Raw genomic sequence first — 17547 nt, 5'->3', positions numbered from 1 at the left:
AACTTACTTTCACGGGAGGGAAACAACGGGGATAGTTACAGCTCACTAATAAAAATAGAATTCGAACTTTACAAATAATAGCAACTTTTCACATTCCGGACAGAGTTTTTCTGTAAAAGAAGCCAACACGCTTAGCAAGATTGAGAGATAGTTGCCTCTACATCACAAGGGTAAAGAAGAAGCTACAATGCACGTTTAATTAGCCACAGTATAGAGTGACCGACTCAAGGTGGTATTGCGGAGAGCACTAGGAAGGGTAGAGCCCCTCCTGGCTTTTCACTTCTCCACTGCCAGTCTTATGCAGTGATTAGTAAAAACTAGAAGGGGCAAAAAAAGGAACCCATCCCTAACAAGTATGACTAAGGTAGCCTTATAGTAGCTAAGGGTCGCACATTAACGTTATTGATTTAGTAGTAGCATCACTGCGTAACAATTATAACAATAAACTCATTAGTTGGAAGGTTAGTATTGTCTAAACCCAAAACTGATAGGGGCAACCAAGAATTCTCTGACCACCATAAACTAGTTGGCCTACAGCTACATCGTACCCTGAGGAATACAGACAATGCCAAGGAGGTCACCAGAGTTAATGAGGGTGTCTATCCAAGCAAGTAGTGTGCAATCCATTTGGACACTACACATGTATCTTTTGCTTGTCCTCAGGTACCCAGGGCATGACATTTAATATGGGACTAGCTAATCTGGGTCTCACCTTCTATCGTCTAAATGCAGTTATTCTTGTAAATCAAATTTCAATTCGAGCACAGGAGTTGATCAAGGAAGTCCCTTCCTGTTCACATAAAAGGAGAAAAAGTGCTGGAAAAGTGTCATCAAGGAACATGCAGCGATTCTGCTCTCATGTTGCATGAGGCCACATATTGAGTGCTTTCATGGTCACAGATTCATACCAGGAGTGAATAAGCATGGACAGGACACAAACATGACAAAATGATTACTTATGAAATGGACGAATGAATGGGTGACTACATGGGTGAATGAGCAGCCATCCATTCATATGCATGTTTTCATCCGGTTATCTGTCCGCATATTCAGATAGTTGTTTGCCCATTAATGCACTCAACCATTCATATATACACTCTGTCATTCACTCATCCATCTCATTACCTAGCATTTAACATTTTTTCATTCATGCACTCAACTACCCACATGCTCCCACAAACAAAATTGGCAATCGATAAAGAAACACGTTCTTTGAAATGAAAACCAGACTTACTGGCCTTGCCAATGCTTATTTATTTTGATGTGGCTCAGATAGACATCTCTTTCACGCATTTATGCTGAAAGAATTATATAGGGCTTATTTTTATTTGAGAGCCATCAGTAGAAAAACAGACAACCTTTACCTGTAAAAGGTCATTCTGAAGCATGGTAAAACCAGATATAACTGAAGCCACCTTACCTTCCTAGAGTCTACAGCAGCATACATGATGTCCATCCAGCCCTTGAAAGTAGCCTGAAAACATAAATGAATTTTAGTTAATGCCGCTGCTATAAACTAGCTAAACTATCAAATCTACCAATAAATTTTAGAAGTTGCACATGTAATGATTTTTACACTTAAATACAGATGGAAATAATCTGCTTCCTTTGTCTGTATATATTTCAAAAATAGATACATATACATTTGATGATCTGATGAGTGGCTTGCAGTATTGTCATTAGTAACTGACAGTCAAAAGCTGAGCAGAATGATAAGGGGAGCTAACTACTAAGTAATGTCATTTTGTGAGGAAGAAAAAAGTTACTTGCCTGTAAATGTAGTTCTGCAGCGTTGGCTTCTTTCATAATTCACATTAATGAATCATTTCGAATCATCGAAGTGGGAGTTCCTAAGTAACTTTAACACAGCAGTACAAGTCACTTCCTGTCTGGCGAGGCCCAAACAGCGCCCCTTTATTAGCGCATTAATGTCAATATAAAAGGCCCAAACTTAAGCCAATGATAACAGAGTGCTCCTTGTTCCACCCCTTCCAGAGGTCTTCACGCCTCAGATTTCTTAGCACAGAAGTGGAGCATAAAGAGTAATGAAATGTTTGAGTTGAGCCTCTAGCTGGGCAGGAGTGCAGGCAGCATGTGAATATATGAAAGATACCAACGCTGGAGAACTACAGTCACGGATAAGTAAAAATGTTCTTCTCCAGTATTGGAGCTTTCATAGGCTCACATGCTTGAAAAAGAACAGCAAGCAGTACTAAAAACTTAGATATATATCTATAACAGCAAGAGGACGATGCGATAAAATAGCTAATATCACATTACTTTAAAAGAGGTTGTAGAACTGCCTGTACCTTCGCGACTACCTCCAGGCAATAGAGTACTTTGTGAAGGTGTGCTTGTTTCCCTATGTTGCCACTCATCAAATATCAACAAGCTGTACACCTGTGTAAAGTGCTGCTGAAGCCGCCATGCTTTTTGTGGGATGGGTTTCAACTGTACCGCCAGAGGTCTTCCCATTTATCCTATGTCAGAAAGCAATCGTTGCAACAACCGATCTAGAAATTACTTGTTTTGAGACTTGCAATTCCTTACACTGACTGGAGAAAGTAAATAAAAGTTAGGCTGATTTTCTGAAATCTTTCATTCTGCTTAGGCAGAATGCGATACAACTTCTAACGTCAAGTGAATGCAACACTCTCTCTGGAGAGTTGGAAGGATGTTGAACAAAGGCTTTTAGAACCACAGATTAATGCATATGAAAGTCTGCAAGTGTGACTGACTGTCTTAGGCAAATTTTAAGTAGAGTTCCATAAATGTGAAAGTAAATAAGTTACTTACCTGTAACTGCAGTTATCCAGTATTGGTACATCTAATAGATTTACATGCTTGAATCATTCCCGTCATGGAAGTGGGAGTCCCATGGTACAATAGTAAAGCAGTATGCAAAAGTATCATAGGCTATAATGGCAATAGGCCATCAGTTTATGCCCTTTTTAAAAAAAGGATCAAACTTGAACTTATGACAAATCAGGTGCTAGCACCCTCTAGGACCTTCCCAAGAGAGACATATGTATATAGTTATACATACTGCTTTACTATTGTACTGTGGGATTCCCACTTCCAAGACGGGAATGATTCAAGCATGTAATATATATGCATAGAGTATATCTACAACAAAGACATATCTTGAAACTGTAAGTGTTCATGTCTATAAACTATAGATAAGTAAATATGAATGGAATAATCAAAGCAGTAATAAACAGAGTCTGAAATACACTTGAATTTGATATGAAAAAACACCTCTATAAAAAGAGGCTCACCTTATTGGATAATATAGCCTAACACCGCCTGGCCTACGGCTGCATCACTGCGCTGTGACAGTTCCAGGCAGTACTGCTAAGCGAACGTGTGGGTGGTCTTCCATGTCACAGGACGGCATATCTTTTCCTGCGGAACGCTTGCAAACAGACCAGCCAAAGTGGATACTGCTCGAGTAGAATGCGCTTTAGCTTTCATTATTAAAGGTTTGCCTGCTTTAGTGTCAAAAATGGATTGTAGCTGAAACCCACCATGCTATCATTGCTTTTGTTACTGCAGTCCCTTGACAAGATTGCTCAAACAAGACAAGTGGTTGATGTGTTTTGCGAATATTCTTTGTTCGGTGTAGGCAAAATTCGAGACATTGCTTTATGTCCAAGGTGTGGACAGCTGGTGTGGCAGGATTGGGGGAAAAAAGTTCAAAGTATTACAGGTTCGTTGAGATGAAATTGAGAAGGAACCTTGGGAATTAATTTTGGATGTGTCCTGAGAAGTACTAACTCTTCAGAGAAATGTAGAAAAGGCTCCTGTGTTGTACAGGCCAGTAATTCACTGACCCTTCTTGTGAACGTGAGAGCGAATGACAGAGTAACTTTGCAGGTGAGAAATGTTAGATCAGCCGTGTGAATGGGTTCAAAAAAATGATTCGTCAGTTGTGAGAGAGCCAAATTGAGATGCTATTCTGGTGAAGGAGCTTGCACTGCTGGGAAAACTCTGAACAGTCTTTTCATAAATTGTTTTATGACTCTTGTTGAGTAGAGAGATAGGATCTGCGTACAGTGTCTGCATCTTGAAATTGTGGCAAGGTGAACCATGACTGAAGCATGTACAAGGCCTGACTTGGCCAGCGGGAGGTATAAGGCAAAATCTGTGTTCAGGAGAGGCTTCAAACAGGTGTAAGTCATTTTGTTGACACCAGGAATAGAATATTTTCCATTTTAACTTGAAGGTTATATTTCTGCCTTCCGCTCTTACTTGGGATATAATATCTCAGCATTCTTGAGTAATCTTTAAGTTTCAAAACTCATAGAAGTCATGCGTACAAATGGAGAGAGGCTGACTCTGGGTTCGGTATCTGACCCTGGTCCATTGTCCGTAGTGTTTGTGTAAGGCGTATGGGACTGGTCTCTGATAGGAGGATGAGCTCTGTCAACCGGTGCTGCCTGGGCCACTTGGGGGCGATCAAGATCAGGCAACAGTGTTCTGCATTCATATTGTTATCATTGGTGGGAAAGGGGGGAAAAGCGTATGCATATATTCTGGACCATCCCATCGAAAGGACATTCCCCCATGACCCTGGGAGGGGTTATCAACTGGCATAGAACTGGAATTTGATGTTGTTGTTTGTTGCGAAGAGATCCAGTGCTGGTTTCCCCCACATCGGGAATATTTTGTCCAGCAGTCGTTGGTCCAGTTCCCACTCGTGGCAACTGTCTTTGGCCTTGCTGAGTGCGTCTGCAAGGGTGTTGTGTACTCCGGACACCTGCTCGGCATTCAGGGATATGTTGTGAGCCATGAGCCAATTCCAAAGCTTGTGAGCTTTGTGAGAAAGTGCTAGAGATTAGGAACCCACAGAGGATCCTGTTATTCATGGAAGAAAAGCTTGCAGGGTGAAGATGGCTTTGAGTTCCAGGCTGTTGGTATGCATGCACCTGTGAAGTGACAACCACTTTCCTTTGATCTGTAGGTCCTGCAAGTGGCCTCCCCAGCCTTACAGTGAAGCATCCGTAGTGATGACAAAATTGCGTACCAATGGTAGAAACGCGAGGTACAGAGACAGATGAGATGCATGTGCCCACCACATTAATGTGTATCATCGTTGGGGTTAGGAAATCAAGTCCTCGAAGGACCCTTCTGATTGAATCCATTAGAGCTGCAGTTCTTACTGCAACGGTCTCATGTTGAGGCATGCCAAAAGGACTAGGTTGATCGCCCATGAAATCATGCCCAGTGGTGCCTTGAACAGCCTCACAGAAACTGACTTTTTTCTTGATATTTTTCGAGCACTTGGTGAACATGTGAGGGGCTGACTTGAGGCCGGATGGGAGAACTCTGAATTGGTAATGGGTACCAGCTACAGTGAAACAGAGGTATTTTCGGTGTTTGGGATGAATGACTATGTGGAAATATGCGCCTTCGTGAACCAGAGACGTCATGTAGTCTCCGCTGTTGAGGAGGTGAATGAAGTCAGAGAGTTATTATCCAAAAAGATTGCTTGCAGAAGAATTTGTTTAATTTTCTGAGATCTAGGATGGGTCTCCATTCCCCTAATTTCTTGCGTATGAGGAAAAAATTGGAGTAGAATCCTTTCCCCTTTTGGGTAAGTGAAACTTTCTCTATTGCCCCGTGGCAAGAATTATGAAGGCTTCCTTTCATGATAAGTGAAGACGAGGGGGGAGCGCTCCTGTTGGCGGAGTATTTGGTGGCATTTCCGGTAATTCCAAGGAGTGGCTATAGGTAATTAGGTTCAAAACCCATCTTTCTGAGGTGATGGTTTCCCAATCATAGAGGTAATTCGAGATATTCGCACCTACAGGGTGAGAATTAAGGGGTGTAGCTGGTACCTGATCGAGATCACTGCTTATGACCTGTGTCCATGCTCTGAGGTTGTGGCCATCGGCGCTGGCCTTGCTTGGTATAACTCACTGTAGTTGGTTGACAATATGCTTGTTGGTGATAAGCAGGCCTGTATTGAGGCTGGTAGGACTGATATTGGTGGGAACGTTGGTAGCCACCTCTATAGGTTGAGAAACATCACCCGCGCCCCTTGAAAGGTCAACTTCCTGTACTGGGGGGTGCAGAGGGACTTCACTGTGTACGTATCGGTTTTAATTGTAAGAAGAGCATTGTCAATGTGCTTGCCGAACAGTGTGTCTCCATCACAGGACATGTCTAATATATCTTGGGTTGAACTTCAGGCCTAAATGAGGTCGCTTTGAGCCAGTCCTGGTACCTTAAAACAAACGCTACTGCCAACTGACCGAAGTCTGTGGAGGCGATGTCCATGGCGCAATCTATGATCTGAGCGGAGGTGCATTTGCCCTCCTGTAAGAGCTTCTTGGCTTCAGGTCTTCTTTCTTCCAGGATGAGGTCAATGATGGAACTGATATCCGATCACATTTGGTGGTCACAGCAGCCCAGAATAGCCAGTGAGTTAGCTGCATGAACTGTGATGGCAGACATGGTGGAGAACCTTTTGTCGATGTTGTTTAAACGATGCCCCTCCTTGACCGGCTGCGCCGATATTGGAGCGTAAGGGTTCTTGGATCGACGTTGTGTAGCCTGAGATGTGTTTGGGGTGTCCTGTGAGGCATGCAACTGGTTACTGCTCTTTCTATGAGGTTAAGAAAACCTCTGATGTCCTTTGGAGGCGAGTCGACTGGGTGCTCAGGAGGTGGGGACGGTGTGGGTATGACAATCATCCCAGTCATATAGTGGAGACTGAGGTTCAGGAAGCTCGCCTTCTTCTCTTTCATCATAAGATGGATCATCCCTCTGTGGTGCTACTATATCGGAAGCAGGTGTCATTCTAGGAGTGGGAGGTGGGGGAATAGGTGCCAGAGTAACAGGAGACACAGGATGTGATGGTGTCACCTGGTCCTGAGGTGGTTGAGGGAAAAGTTTCCTGTAGTTTGACAGCAAAGCTTGAAGATCCTGGACTAAGGATCTAGGCATAGGAAAGTCCTCCAGTCAAGGTGGAGGATCAGGGTAGTATCTGAAGGGCTCATAATGCCTTTGAGCAGGAGGAGGATAATAGTGCTGATAATACTGTACAAAGTCTTCATCATCTTCTTAGCATTTTACGTGTAGTTTGGAAGGACTTTGCGCTGTTCCGAAAGGACCATGGTAGTTTAACTCTTCAAGGTCAAGTAAATGACTTGGAAGCAAAGGAGACACTTTGCTGGGCAAAGTAATCTCTGAACGCAATGTGTTCTTGGTTATCTTTGTGATTTTGATCCTCATCCACAGTGGCGTTGAATGTTGTGGTCAGAGCAATGTATGTATTGTGCATTGATACCTGTGTTGAAGATATGCCACTCGTAGACAGAATCGTCAATGGGGCTGTCGTCGATTGAGTCATGGTTGATAGGATCATCGTCAGCGGGATGGTCTTCAACGGGATCTTGGATAGGGCCATCATCGATTAGATCATTGTCGATGGGGGTGTCGACGAGAGTTTAGATGATGGTGCAATCTTTGTAGATGAGATGGGAGCGTATACGGAGGCTGTTGTCGTCAATGCCACCGATGGTCTCAACGACAAGACTGTTGTAACAGTCGTTGTTGATGATCTTGCTGTTAACAGTGACGTCGATGGGACCTTGAGGGAGGATTTGTGCTTCATCGACGAAAATGAGGAGGAGGAACAAGTGTGGTCTTTATGACTATTAGGAGGCGTTGACGGTACAGATAAGCTGTCTCTGAGGAGAATTGTTTCGGTTTCTCCTTTTTCTTAGAGTCCTAGGCCTGATGAGAAGTCTTTAGGGATTTGTTGCTCATTTTAGAAGTACCTTTATGGGACCTAGTTCTCTTGTGAGACCAGGAAGAGGTATCACTCTCTTCATCAGAAGATGTTTTTCAAGCTTTGGCTTTTTAGAGCCACAAGAGCAGGCTCCCCCCCAATATTTCAAGGTTTTTAAAGAGAAAGTATGACAAATCTTGCACTCTTACCTTGTGGAGGGGTAGAGGCAGTATAGGCAATCCTTAAATGGTCATCCACATGCACTCTTTTCTCTCCACAGGTCTTGCAGGGACGGAAGAGGCCTTTTTTATCAGACATTATCGATATAGAGCAAGTTAAAATATTCCTGTAGAAGAAAACTGAGCAGAGCTCAAGGAGACTCCCTTCACACACGACATGCAGTAAAAATCTGAGGGAATATGCCTCTCTTGGGAAGGTTTTAGAGGGTGCTAGCACCTGATTTGTCATAAGTTCAAGTTTGGTCCTTTTTATAAAAGGACATAGATAGGCTATTAAACTGATGGTCTATACCCATTATAGCATATGATAGTTATACATACTGCTTTACTACTGTACTGTGGGACTCCTGGATTTCACTTACTATTGCAGCAGACATGTTTGCCAGTAGAGCTGCAGTTCTCCATGAGAGATATTTTATATGTGATCTGTGTATTAGTTCAAAAGGGTTTGACATATATTAGGAAAGAACAGTACTCCATTCCCACACTATTGAAGGGGAATAGACCTTTTAAGAATTCCTTATTGATCCTATATGACCATAGCAATGGTTCACTTGGGGAGCGTTTATAAAATGAGATTGCCGCTAGGTGAACTCTTATTGAAGCATGCCTCAATTTTGATCTAGCCTGATGGATGAATGAATGAGGTATTTATACAGCGCCGGCTACTATGAGGAGTGTCCTGATGATTAACAGGAGGAGCCCTTAGGTACACGCCTCAAAACACAAGCCTTACTATCGCTCAAAAATTAAACAGGTTTTAAGTTTCCGGCGGAATGCAGTCTTCAGTGGAATCAGAAGCAAATCATGTGCAAGTTCGTTCTAGGCTTTAGGCCTCTGAAAGGAGAAATCTTTACCACCCCTTTGGGACTGTTGAAAGTGGGGAATCGACAAAAGCGAGGCAGATGCAGAATGCAGCACGCTAGTAGGAATATACTGTACAAATCTCTTTGCCAGATATCAAGGGCTGGACAGATATACAGCTCTATGAACCAGGACCAGGGCTTTGCTCTAACACCTAAGGTAAAATCTAGTTGGCTTATGCATGGAAGAGGTGCAGATCTTTGGGGGCACACCATAGACCGAACCTTTTCCATTTGGAGGTTTAGGTTTTTTTAGTTGATAAAACTATATATTGCACAAAGACATTCCTATGTTTCTTCGAGAGACCTATGCCCTAAAGCTCATGATATTCAGGAGAAAAGCTGTCAATCTTAGAGACAGTTTGTTAATGGTAAAATACTTGGTCCCAACATCTTGATATTAGGTCTGCCCTCAAACCTAATGGAATGGGTGATACTTCCGCAAGAAGTAGAGGGTCCTTAAACTAGTACTTTTTCGACCATGTGGGAGCTATGAGAACGGGATGTATGAGGCAACAAAGAAAGCCTTCACACCGAAGGCTTTTACAACAAAAGCGAAACAATGAGGATAGCACTACCATGCCAGTTTCTTTGTCGAAAACCAATATCACGTCGTCACACAGGGAAGCATTTCAAATACCGCAACAACGAACCTCATTTTAACGCAAACTTTTACTTTGATTACCATTACAACGCCAAATTGTAATAAACAGCAAAACATGTTCAAAAGGCATGTACAAAAAAAATACTTTTCACTTACCATTTTAGGTGCAAGGAATTTGGTGATATGCCAATCAACGTAACCACGTTCGGGAAAGAAACTGTTCATACCCTGGGGGCACTAAAGAGCGCAGTGTTTTATCAGAGGTTGGTAAATTGGCTTTCTTTACAAACTTGTGAATATTCGCAGTTACACAAGCAAGTATTGCCACAGCTGTGTGCCACTCTGTTGAGGTGTAAAGGATGCGTAGACGTGTTACATTATCTTCTTGAGTCACGTCATTGTCAACAAAACTAACGGTGGTTCTATGACCTGCCCATTTATTAACTTCCTAGCACATGCCTGAAGGGCACGGTGCTTGCTGGGAGAAAAGGACGTAACCTGAACGAACTACAGTGTCCCCCAGAGGAGTCTTTTTACGTCTCAATAGAGTGGCACACAGCTGTGGCAATACTCGTTGCCATAACTGCAAATATTCACAAGTTTGTAAAGAAAGCCGATTTCCCAGCCTCTAATAAGACACTTCGCTCTTTAATGCCCCTGGGGTATGAACAGACAATTAACTTACCTTCTGTAATGCCTTATCTGGTAGACAAATGATCTAGCCGCAAATTCCTTACTCGTGAACTTCCCAGGCGTCAGACTGGATCTGGAACATTTTTCTAGAGCAGTACTCCTGAGCACCAATAGGTGGCGTTGGCCGACTCCGTGTGACGTTGTTGGCCTCGTCTCTGTCATCGTAATGTCTGCGTCGTCAATATAGGAGCCAACTCGGTGCACTGACGTCAGTACTTTTCATGACTTTCCACATTAGAAGCGCAGAGCCATGAAGTTGACCGACAGTGGTGTGTTTAGACAAATAGGGCCCTGAAGGGGAACAGCCCTAACATTAAGAACTAATCCACAGTGGGGGGAGGATGGTTGGGTCAGTAAGGAATCTGCAGCAAGATCATGTCTCTACCAAATAAGGCGTTACCGAAGATAAGCAACTTGTCCATCTGATAGAGACATCTAGCTGCAAATTCCTTACCTGTGAACAGATACCCAAGCAATACCATCCCCGGAGGAGGGAACGCGGAAAAGTTTACATCAGAATGTCGATAGAGGCTGTCCCTATGGACCTGATTGTCTAGGCAATAATTCTTGGCAAACGTGTGCTGGGATGCCCACGTCGAAAGGGTAAACTTGCCAACAAGGGATTTTATTTGTAATGAAAAAATAATTTGAAAGTTTCAAAGAACTTAATCTATAAATGTGTCGAAATGAATTAACACCACAGTGAAATCAATCGACTTATCTAATCATCAGTCATTAACAACAACACACACGGGGATTTTTTCTGTGATTGAAACACAATGATCTTTATATATTCATCAAGGATAAAAAGGAGTACAGATGGAACAAAAGTTTGAGCAATATTTCATGAAAGCAGGGAACGATATTAAATCCACATTTCATCAAAAAAACATCTATTCCAACTTAGTTTGAACAGAGACAAAACTCATTGTTGAGCAGATAGTCTACTGTGCATAACAGATATACTGGAAGTAGATGGTATAGTCGACGTTTCGGTCTTGGGTGGTGTCAATCCGTCAGACCATCTTCAGGACAATAATTGCATAAACAAGACTCCTAAATGAACATAATACAAACAGTTACATCCATGTAAACATACTTTGTGCTGTCAGACTTAAGTACATAATCTAAAACATAAAATCCAACCCGTGTGTGAGAGATGGAACTATAAATGTTATTGTCTAGCAAACCCAAACTGTGTCCAACACCTATTGTTGGCAAAGAAGTTATTGATTTATAGTAAAGGGTTGCATTTTGGAACAAACAATTTCATAAAAGAAATAGAATGTGCTTACTTTTTGAATCTTTTTAGTGTTCTCACGAAACTTTGATTAAAATCGTGAAAATATTTCCAGTGGTACACGTAGCCGCCTGGCAGATGTCGAGGACCAAACACCACGCTGGAGAGCCGTGGTGGCAGGCTTAGCTCTGGTAGAATGAGCTCAGAGGCTTTCAGGAGGCTGTTTCTTTGCCAAAGCCTAGCAGATCTTAATGCAGAGGATAACCCATCGGGAGATGGTCCTCTTCTGCACAGCACATCCCTTCTTTGCACCAATGTACCGCACAAAGAGTTGGTTGTCCACCCGGAACTCTTCAGTGCGGTTGAGGTAGAACAATAACGCTCTTTTTGGGTCCAGATGGTGGAGACGTTCTTCTTCCTTAGAAGGAAGCAGCGAAGCATAGAAGGTTGGCAAGGTGACAGACTGCCCTAGATGGAAAGGTGTCAAAAAAGAAGCCCTAGGGTGGAGCACAACCTTGTCCAGGAAGAAAGTAAGGTAAGGAGGCTGAGAAGATAATGCCCGCAACTTGCTCACTCTCCTGGTAAAAGTTATTGCCACTAAAAGGCTGTCTTGATGATGACCAGCCAGAGGGGGCAATTGTGAAGTGGCTCAAAAGGTGCACACATTAGATAAGTGAGGACCAAGTTAAGGTCCCACTGGGGCATGACAAAAGGTGAAAGGGTAAACAAATGCGTAATCCCCTTCAGAAATCTATGTACAATAGGAGACTTTAATAATGACGGTTGATTTGGCAACCGTAGAAATGAAGAAAGGGACAAAAGGTGTCCCTTTAAATTCCCAGAGCAGAGCCCTGCTGGGCAAGAGTTAGAATGAAAAAAAGGATGTCAGACAGGGAGGTAGACAGAGGGTCAATAGATTGCTCTGTACAATATTTACATTTGTGCCATCGGCAGGTGCATATCGATTAAGTGAAGAGCCACCAGAGAAACTTTGCATACTTCGAGAGGAAGGTCAAATGCTATCAACTGTCGCCGCTCAATCTCCACCCAAGGAGGTGGAGGGTTGACAGGTTCGGGTGAACGACCCTCCCCTGCTGCTGCGACAGAAGATCCCCCCTAAGAGACAACCTGATCAGAGGATCGATACACATCTGCAGAAGCTCGGGATATCAGACTCTCTGTGCCCAATCCAGAGCCACAAGAATGACTTAGGCCCAGTCCCTCTTGATCTTCTTGAGCACTCTGGACAGAAGGGGTATGGGCGGATAGGCGTACCGAAGGCCTGAACTCCACTCAAGACGAAAAGCGTTGCAGAGAGAGAGCCGCCGTGGAAACTTCTTATTTTTTATATTTTTTTTGTTTATTAAATACCTGGTACAACAACAATAAATACATTTCATACTTCAATCTGTTAAAACCCAGTATACACAGATTCATAAAATGTAAGAAACCATCAAAATAAATACATTGTGGCATTCTACCATTGATTGAGAAGCAGTTAATTAATATGAGTAAAAATCAGAGTGAGAGACCAGATAAAAACCTCATGTAGACTTGCGGACCCATTAAAAATAATAACAGCCTGTTACTTGCGAGGGGCTTACTCCACACACATCCATATATAATCTTCTACCCTCGCCCCTGTTCATAAACGAGAATCCCTCCACCCCTTAAGGGGGGCTCAGATGTTCAACCCCAGCTCCCTCATCTTCCGGCCTCTCCGAATGTATAAGGAGGATTCAATATTATGGATCCCCAGGAGTCTAGCTAGCCACATCTGAAAGGTGGGTGCTACAGTATCCTTCCAGCCCGTCGCTAGCAATATCCGCAGGACTGCCACACATATAAAACAAAGGCTTCCTCCTCCTTACTGAGGCCCAAATTACTGTCAATTCCTATCACCATTAGGGTAGTGGATAGGTTGATCTTAGTACCTAGCAGCCCCTCCCAAAACTTCTCGATCTCTCCACGAATTACACCTAGTTTATCACATTGATGGAACATGTGTACCAGATTAGCGGGCCCCTCCGAACACCTTGGACATTTATCATCCTCCCTCTTCCCCCAATCATATAATTTGGCTGGTGTAAAATAAAGGTTGAAGAGGGTTTTATAGTGTTGGGCTCTTAGATTTGTAGAGCGAAACAATTTCCCTACTAATTCCAGAGCTTTATATAAATCTACATCCGAATTGTTTAATTTCGTCATCCAAGAGGCCTCAAATTTTTCGAGATCATCTTGTAGACTCGATAATAAAGAACAGTCCACCATTCTAATTATAGTTCCACACCTAATAAATACTCGATCATATTAATTCTACCCCCTGGAGAGATCCGTGGCCTAATACCCATAAGAGTATTGTATATGTGCAAAAATTTGAAACCTTGATTTGCGTGGATGCCAAATCTCTGCTGGATGGAATTGAAGTCCACCAATTGGTCCCCATCAAATATATCTCCTATTCTTCTAACTCCTTGCTGCTCCCAAGATCTCCCCAACCTATCATAGCTAAGTTGTGGGAATATGCTTTAATTCCAAAGGGGAGTATGATAATGTATTCTTGGAACAGCCAACGTTCTTTGTATCAGTTTCCATACCTCCCAGGCACTGTCCATTATCTTATAACGCATTTATTTTGTAATACCGCCTATCAGTTTTCCGCAGCAGAAGCCCTAAGGCTTCTCTGCCCAACATCAACTCATAAATGGAAGGAAGAGTCTGGCTACCAAATGAGGTATCAGTCGGGCTGCTAGCAGAATCAAATAAAATTGCCATCTGGCTTACTAGACACACCCAATGATAAAATCTGATATTAGGAATCGCCAATCCTCCCTTTTCCTGCGGCAGAGACATATATTTCATGGCACGCCTGATTTTCCCATACTCCATATAAAATTCATAAATATTGCCTCTATCGATTTTATTAGACCCTCGTCAAGCATGAACGGGATAGAGCGACAGAGATATAATAGTTTGGGAAGCATAGTCATTTTAAGTACATTGGCTCTCCCTATTATAGACAAATGCAAAGCATCTATTCTTTTTAACTCCGCTGCAATAGATGTTACCACCGGGACAAAATTGTCCTTTATAATTATATCAGTTGTGGAGCTTATCCTGACCCCAAGATAGACTGCTGTTTCTATACATTTTACATAATTCATTATAATATTATTGGTGCAGACTATCTGGGTCTTACTTTCGTTGAGCAGATAACCAGAGCGCCGCCCAAATTCGCTCGAAATCTCCGTAATAGCTCTCATAGCCCTGACTGGCTCCAGGGTAATTATGGCCAGATCATCCGCATAGGCCAAAAGCTTGGTCTCAAACCCATTGCAGACTATTGGCTTAATATCTTGAGTTCTTAATATTCTCTGAATCAACGGATCGATATAAAAGGCAAAAAGAATTTGTGAACAGGGACAGCCCTGCCGCGTCCCCCTGGAGATAAAGATTCTTTCCGAGCTCCCTCCCATTAATTGTATTCTAGCCTTTGGCTCCGAATACATGGCCTTAATAGCTCTCATTATTTTGAGGCCAAAGCCACTACGCTCCAATATCCCCCACAAATACTTCCATGTCACACGATCGAAAGCCTTTTTCCGCGTCGAGAAGGATTATGGCCATCCGTCCCCCCGTGACAGCCTGCACATCAAAGAGCGTGATGGCCCGCCTAATATGGTCCGTTGTCCCTCGGCCTGGGATAAACCCATGCTGCCACAGGTACACCAAACCGCCAATGACCCCTCTCAACCTTTTCGACAGAACCTTCGCGTAAATCTTAGTGTCTGTATTGATGAGGGATATTGGACGATAAGATGCAGGATTCTCTTTAAGTTTCCCTTTTTGTGAAACACTACAATGTTAGTTTCCTTCCAGGATTCTGGAATTTCACCAGAGACCATTATGCCATTAAATAAATCTATCAATATAGGGGCAATCTCGCTCTGAATACATTTATATACTTCAAGTGGAATACTGTCGGGCCCAGCCGCCTTACCTACTGATAGATTTTGCAGTGCTTCCACAACTTCCCCTATTGAAAAATCTTTCTCAAGTACTGCTCTGGTCTGACTACCCAGCTGAAGACCTGTATCATCAAACTCCAAACTATCGGGAACTGTTCCAATCTCTTCTGCATATAGTTTTTGATAGAAGTCTTTAAAAACCTTAAGTATATCGTCTGGCTCTGTATAATTCTGATCCCCCTCACGTATATTTGTTATTACGTTCTTCGTACTTTCTTGCCTAATCCGGAGTGCTAAAAGTTTACCCACCTGCTCGCCTGTCTCATATAGCTTACCTCTATGTGACTGGTAATCATCTGCAGATTTCTGGGCTATCCATTTATGTATTTCTGATTTAATAGTCAAAATCTTCTGCTGAATCTCAGTGACCTGTTTTTGCTGGCCGATATCTATCATATGTTGTTCCTCTGCAGCTACTAGCTGAGCCAATAATCTCTCATTTTCATCCCGAGCCTCTTTTTTTAACCTAGCGGAGAAGCTAATCGTTTCCCCTTTAAGGGCTGCTTAGAATGTATCCCAAACGATATTCCGGGATGCACAATACCGATTCATATCAAAGTAGTTTTGGGTCCACTTCCTTATATATTCTATAAATTTAGGATTAGCTAATAACCTCCTCTCGAAGGTCCATCTTGAATGACTTTTATTTATGGCTTCTACATCAAGCTGTAGCATTAATGGATTATGGTCCGATACTACTTTCGGTAATTTCTCAATCGTAGCTTTCCTAATTTCTGTCATAGAAATCAAAAAATAATCTAGCTTGGTATACTTCTTAAAGGGGCAAGAAAAATACGTGAACCCTGGTTTATTAGGTTCCTTGTTCCCCCAGACATCTACCAGCCCATGAGACTTAATGAGTTCAGTGCTCGATATACCTTTGGTTTACGGCCTACGTACCTGATATTATTTCTGAAATCAGCAGAGATATTAAAATCTCCGCAGACTATCAAAGGTCTCGGCCAATTCGTCAACTCTATCTCCAGCTGGTCAAATAAATCAGGATCATCCTGATTATACCCGTAGATTGTACAGAGAGTAATTCCTAAGCCGAGTTCGACCACCGCCCACCTCCCAAGGGCATCTGTCATTTGACGTTTTGCCCCTCCCAGGGCTGACTTAGCCAATATTGCAACCCCTCTGATGGTAGATGTCTGGGAGGAACAAGCCAACAGATCATATCCTCGAATATTTAATAAATGCCTTTTTGCCCATGGTAAGTGGGTCTCTTGTAAACATAGTAAGTCTAACCGGTTTGACCATACGAATTGCCCCAACCGTTGCCTCTTTCTCCAGTCATTTAGACCCCCAATGTTAACTGTACAAATCCTAAGCTTCCCCATTTTCCTCTAAAGAATTGCCACAACCCTCATCACTCAAACCATTTACCTGGTTTATATAGAAAACCTTACGCCACAATACAAAATCCTGCCAGGTATTAATTTTATTCCCCTCGCCGTGCACCCCCCCCACCATCCCCATCCCCCAACACACCCTCTGCACCCCTCCCCCCCCAACACACCCTCTGCACCCCTCCCCCCTGCTCCCTCCCTTACCTCGTGCTCCCCCACCACCCCATTGAAGCGCTCAGACCATGGTCTGTGCATGCGATGTACGCAGCGCTAGCCGCAAGGGTCATTTCTAATCCGAAATAAATTACAATACCCCCTTACTCCTATTAAACCATAGGTTTTAACCACTCTTTATACAGCAATGTGCTTCCTCCGACTCCCCCCCCCCTATCTTCCCTTACTCCCTTTATACCCAGCAATGAATACCCTTTCTTTCCCTTTTCTCTCTCAAAATTACTCCAGATTTAACTTTATTTGTCCAAAGCGTCCAGGTATTCCTTTGCTTTTATCTCCGATGAAAAATACCGAGTCTGCCCCTCATGGATCACCTTAAGTTGCGCTGGGTTGATGAGATAAACCTGGATATTTTTCTCCTGGAAAGGTGTTATGAGCTGCCTCAGTCTCCAGCGTCTTTCTATTGTCGAGTGACAGAAATCGGGCCGCAAAAAAGAACGAAATCCCCCCATTTGATCTCTTAGCTTCTGGTCTTGCCTTGTCTGAGATTGCCTGCCGCAGAAGGAAGTTGCCAAAGAACACTAAAATCGGCCGTGGTTTATCGCCTTCTCTTGCT

General features: G+C 43.0%; 1 protein-coding gene across 8 annotated transcripts in view; it reads right to left on the bottom strand.

The window, feature by feature from the left end:
- The window catches only part of SCN8A (sodium voltage-gated channel alpha subunit 8), an 828048-nt gene that overhangs the window by 155230 nt on the left and 655271 nt on the right, over positions 1–17547 (bottom strand). For all 8 annotated transcript variants that reach the window (XM_085654551.1, XM_085654553.1, XM_085654556.1 and 5 more), the window contains one exon: positions 1421–1474. In XM_085654551.1, coding sequence (XP_085510677.1) covers positions 1421–1474 — 54 coding nt within the window. The remainder of the gene's footprint in view (positions 1–1420; positions 1475–17547) is intronic.

Source organism: Triturus cristatus, chromosome 4_1, assembly GCF_964204655.1.
Source record: "Triturus cristatus chromosome 4_1, aTriCri1.1, whole genome shotgun sequence".
Classification (NCBI taxonomy): Eukaryota; Metazoa; Chordata; class Amphibia; order Caudata; family Salamandridae; genus Triturus; species Triturus cristatus.
The sequence above is the reverse complement of the archived record's forward strand: the minus strand, read 5'-3'. Positions and strand labels throughout refer to the sequence as shown.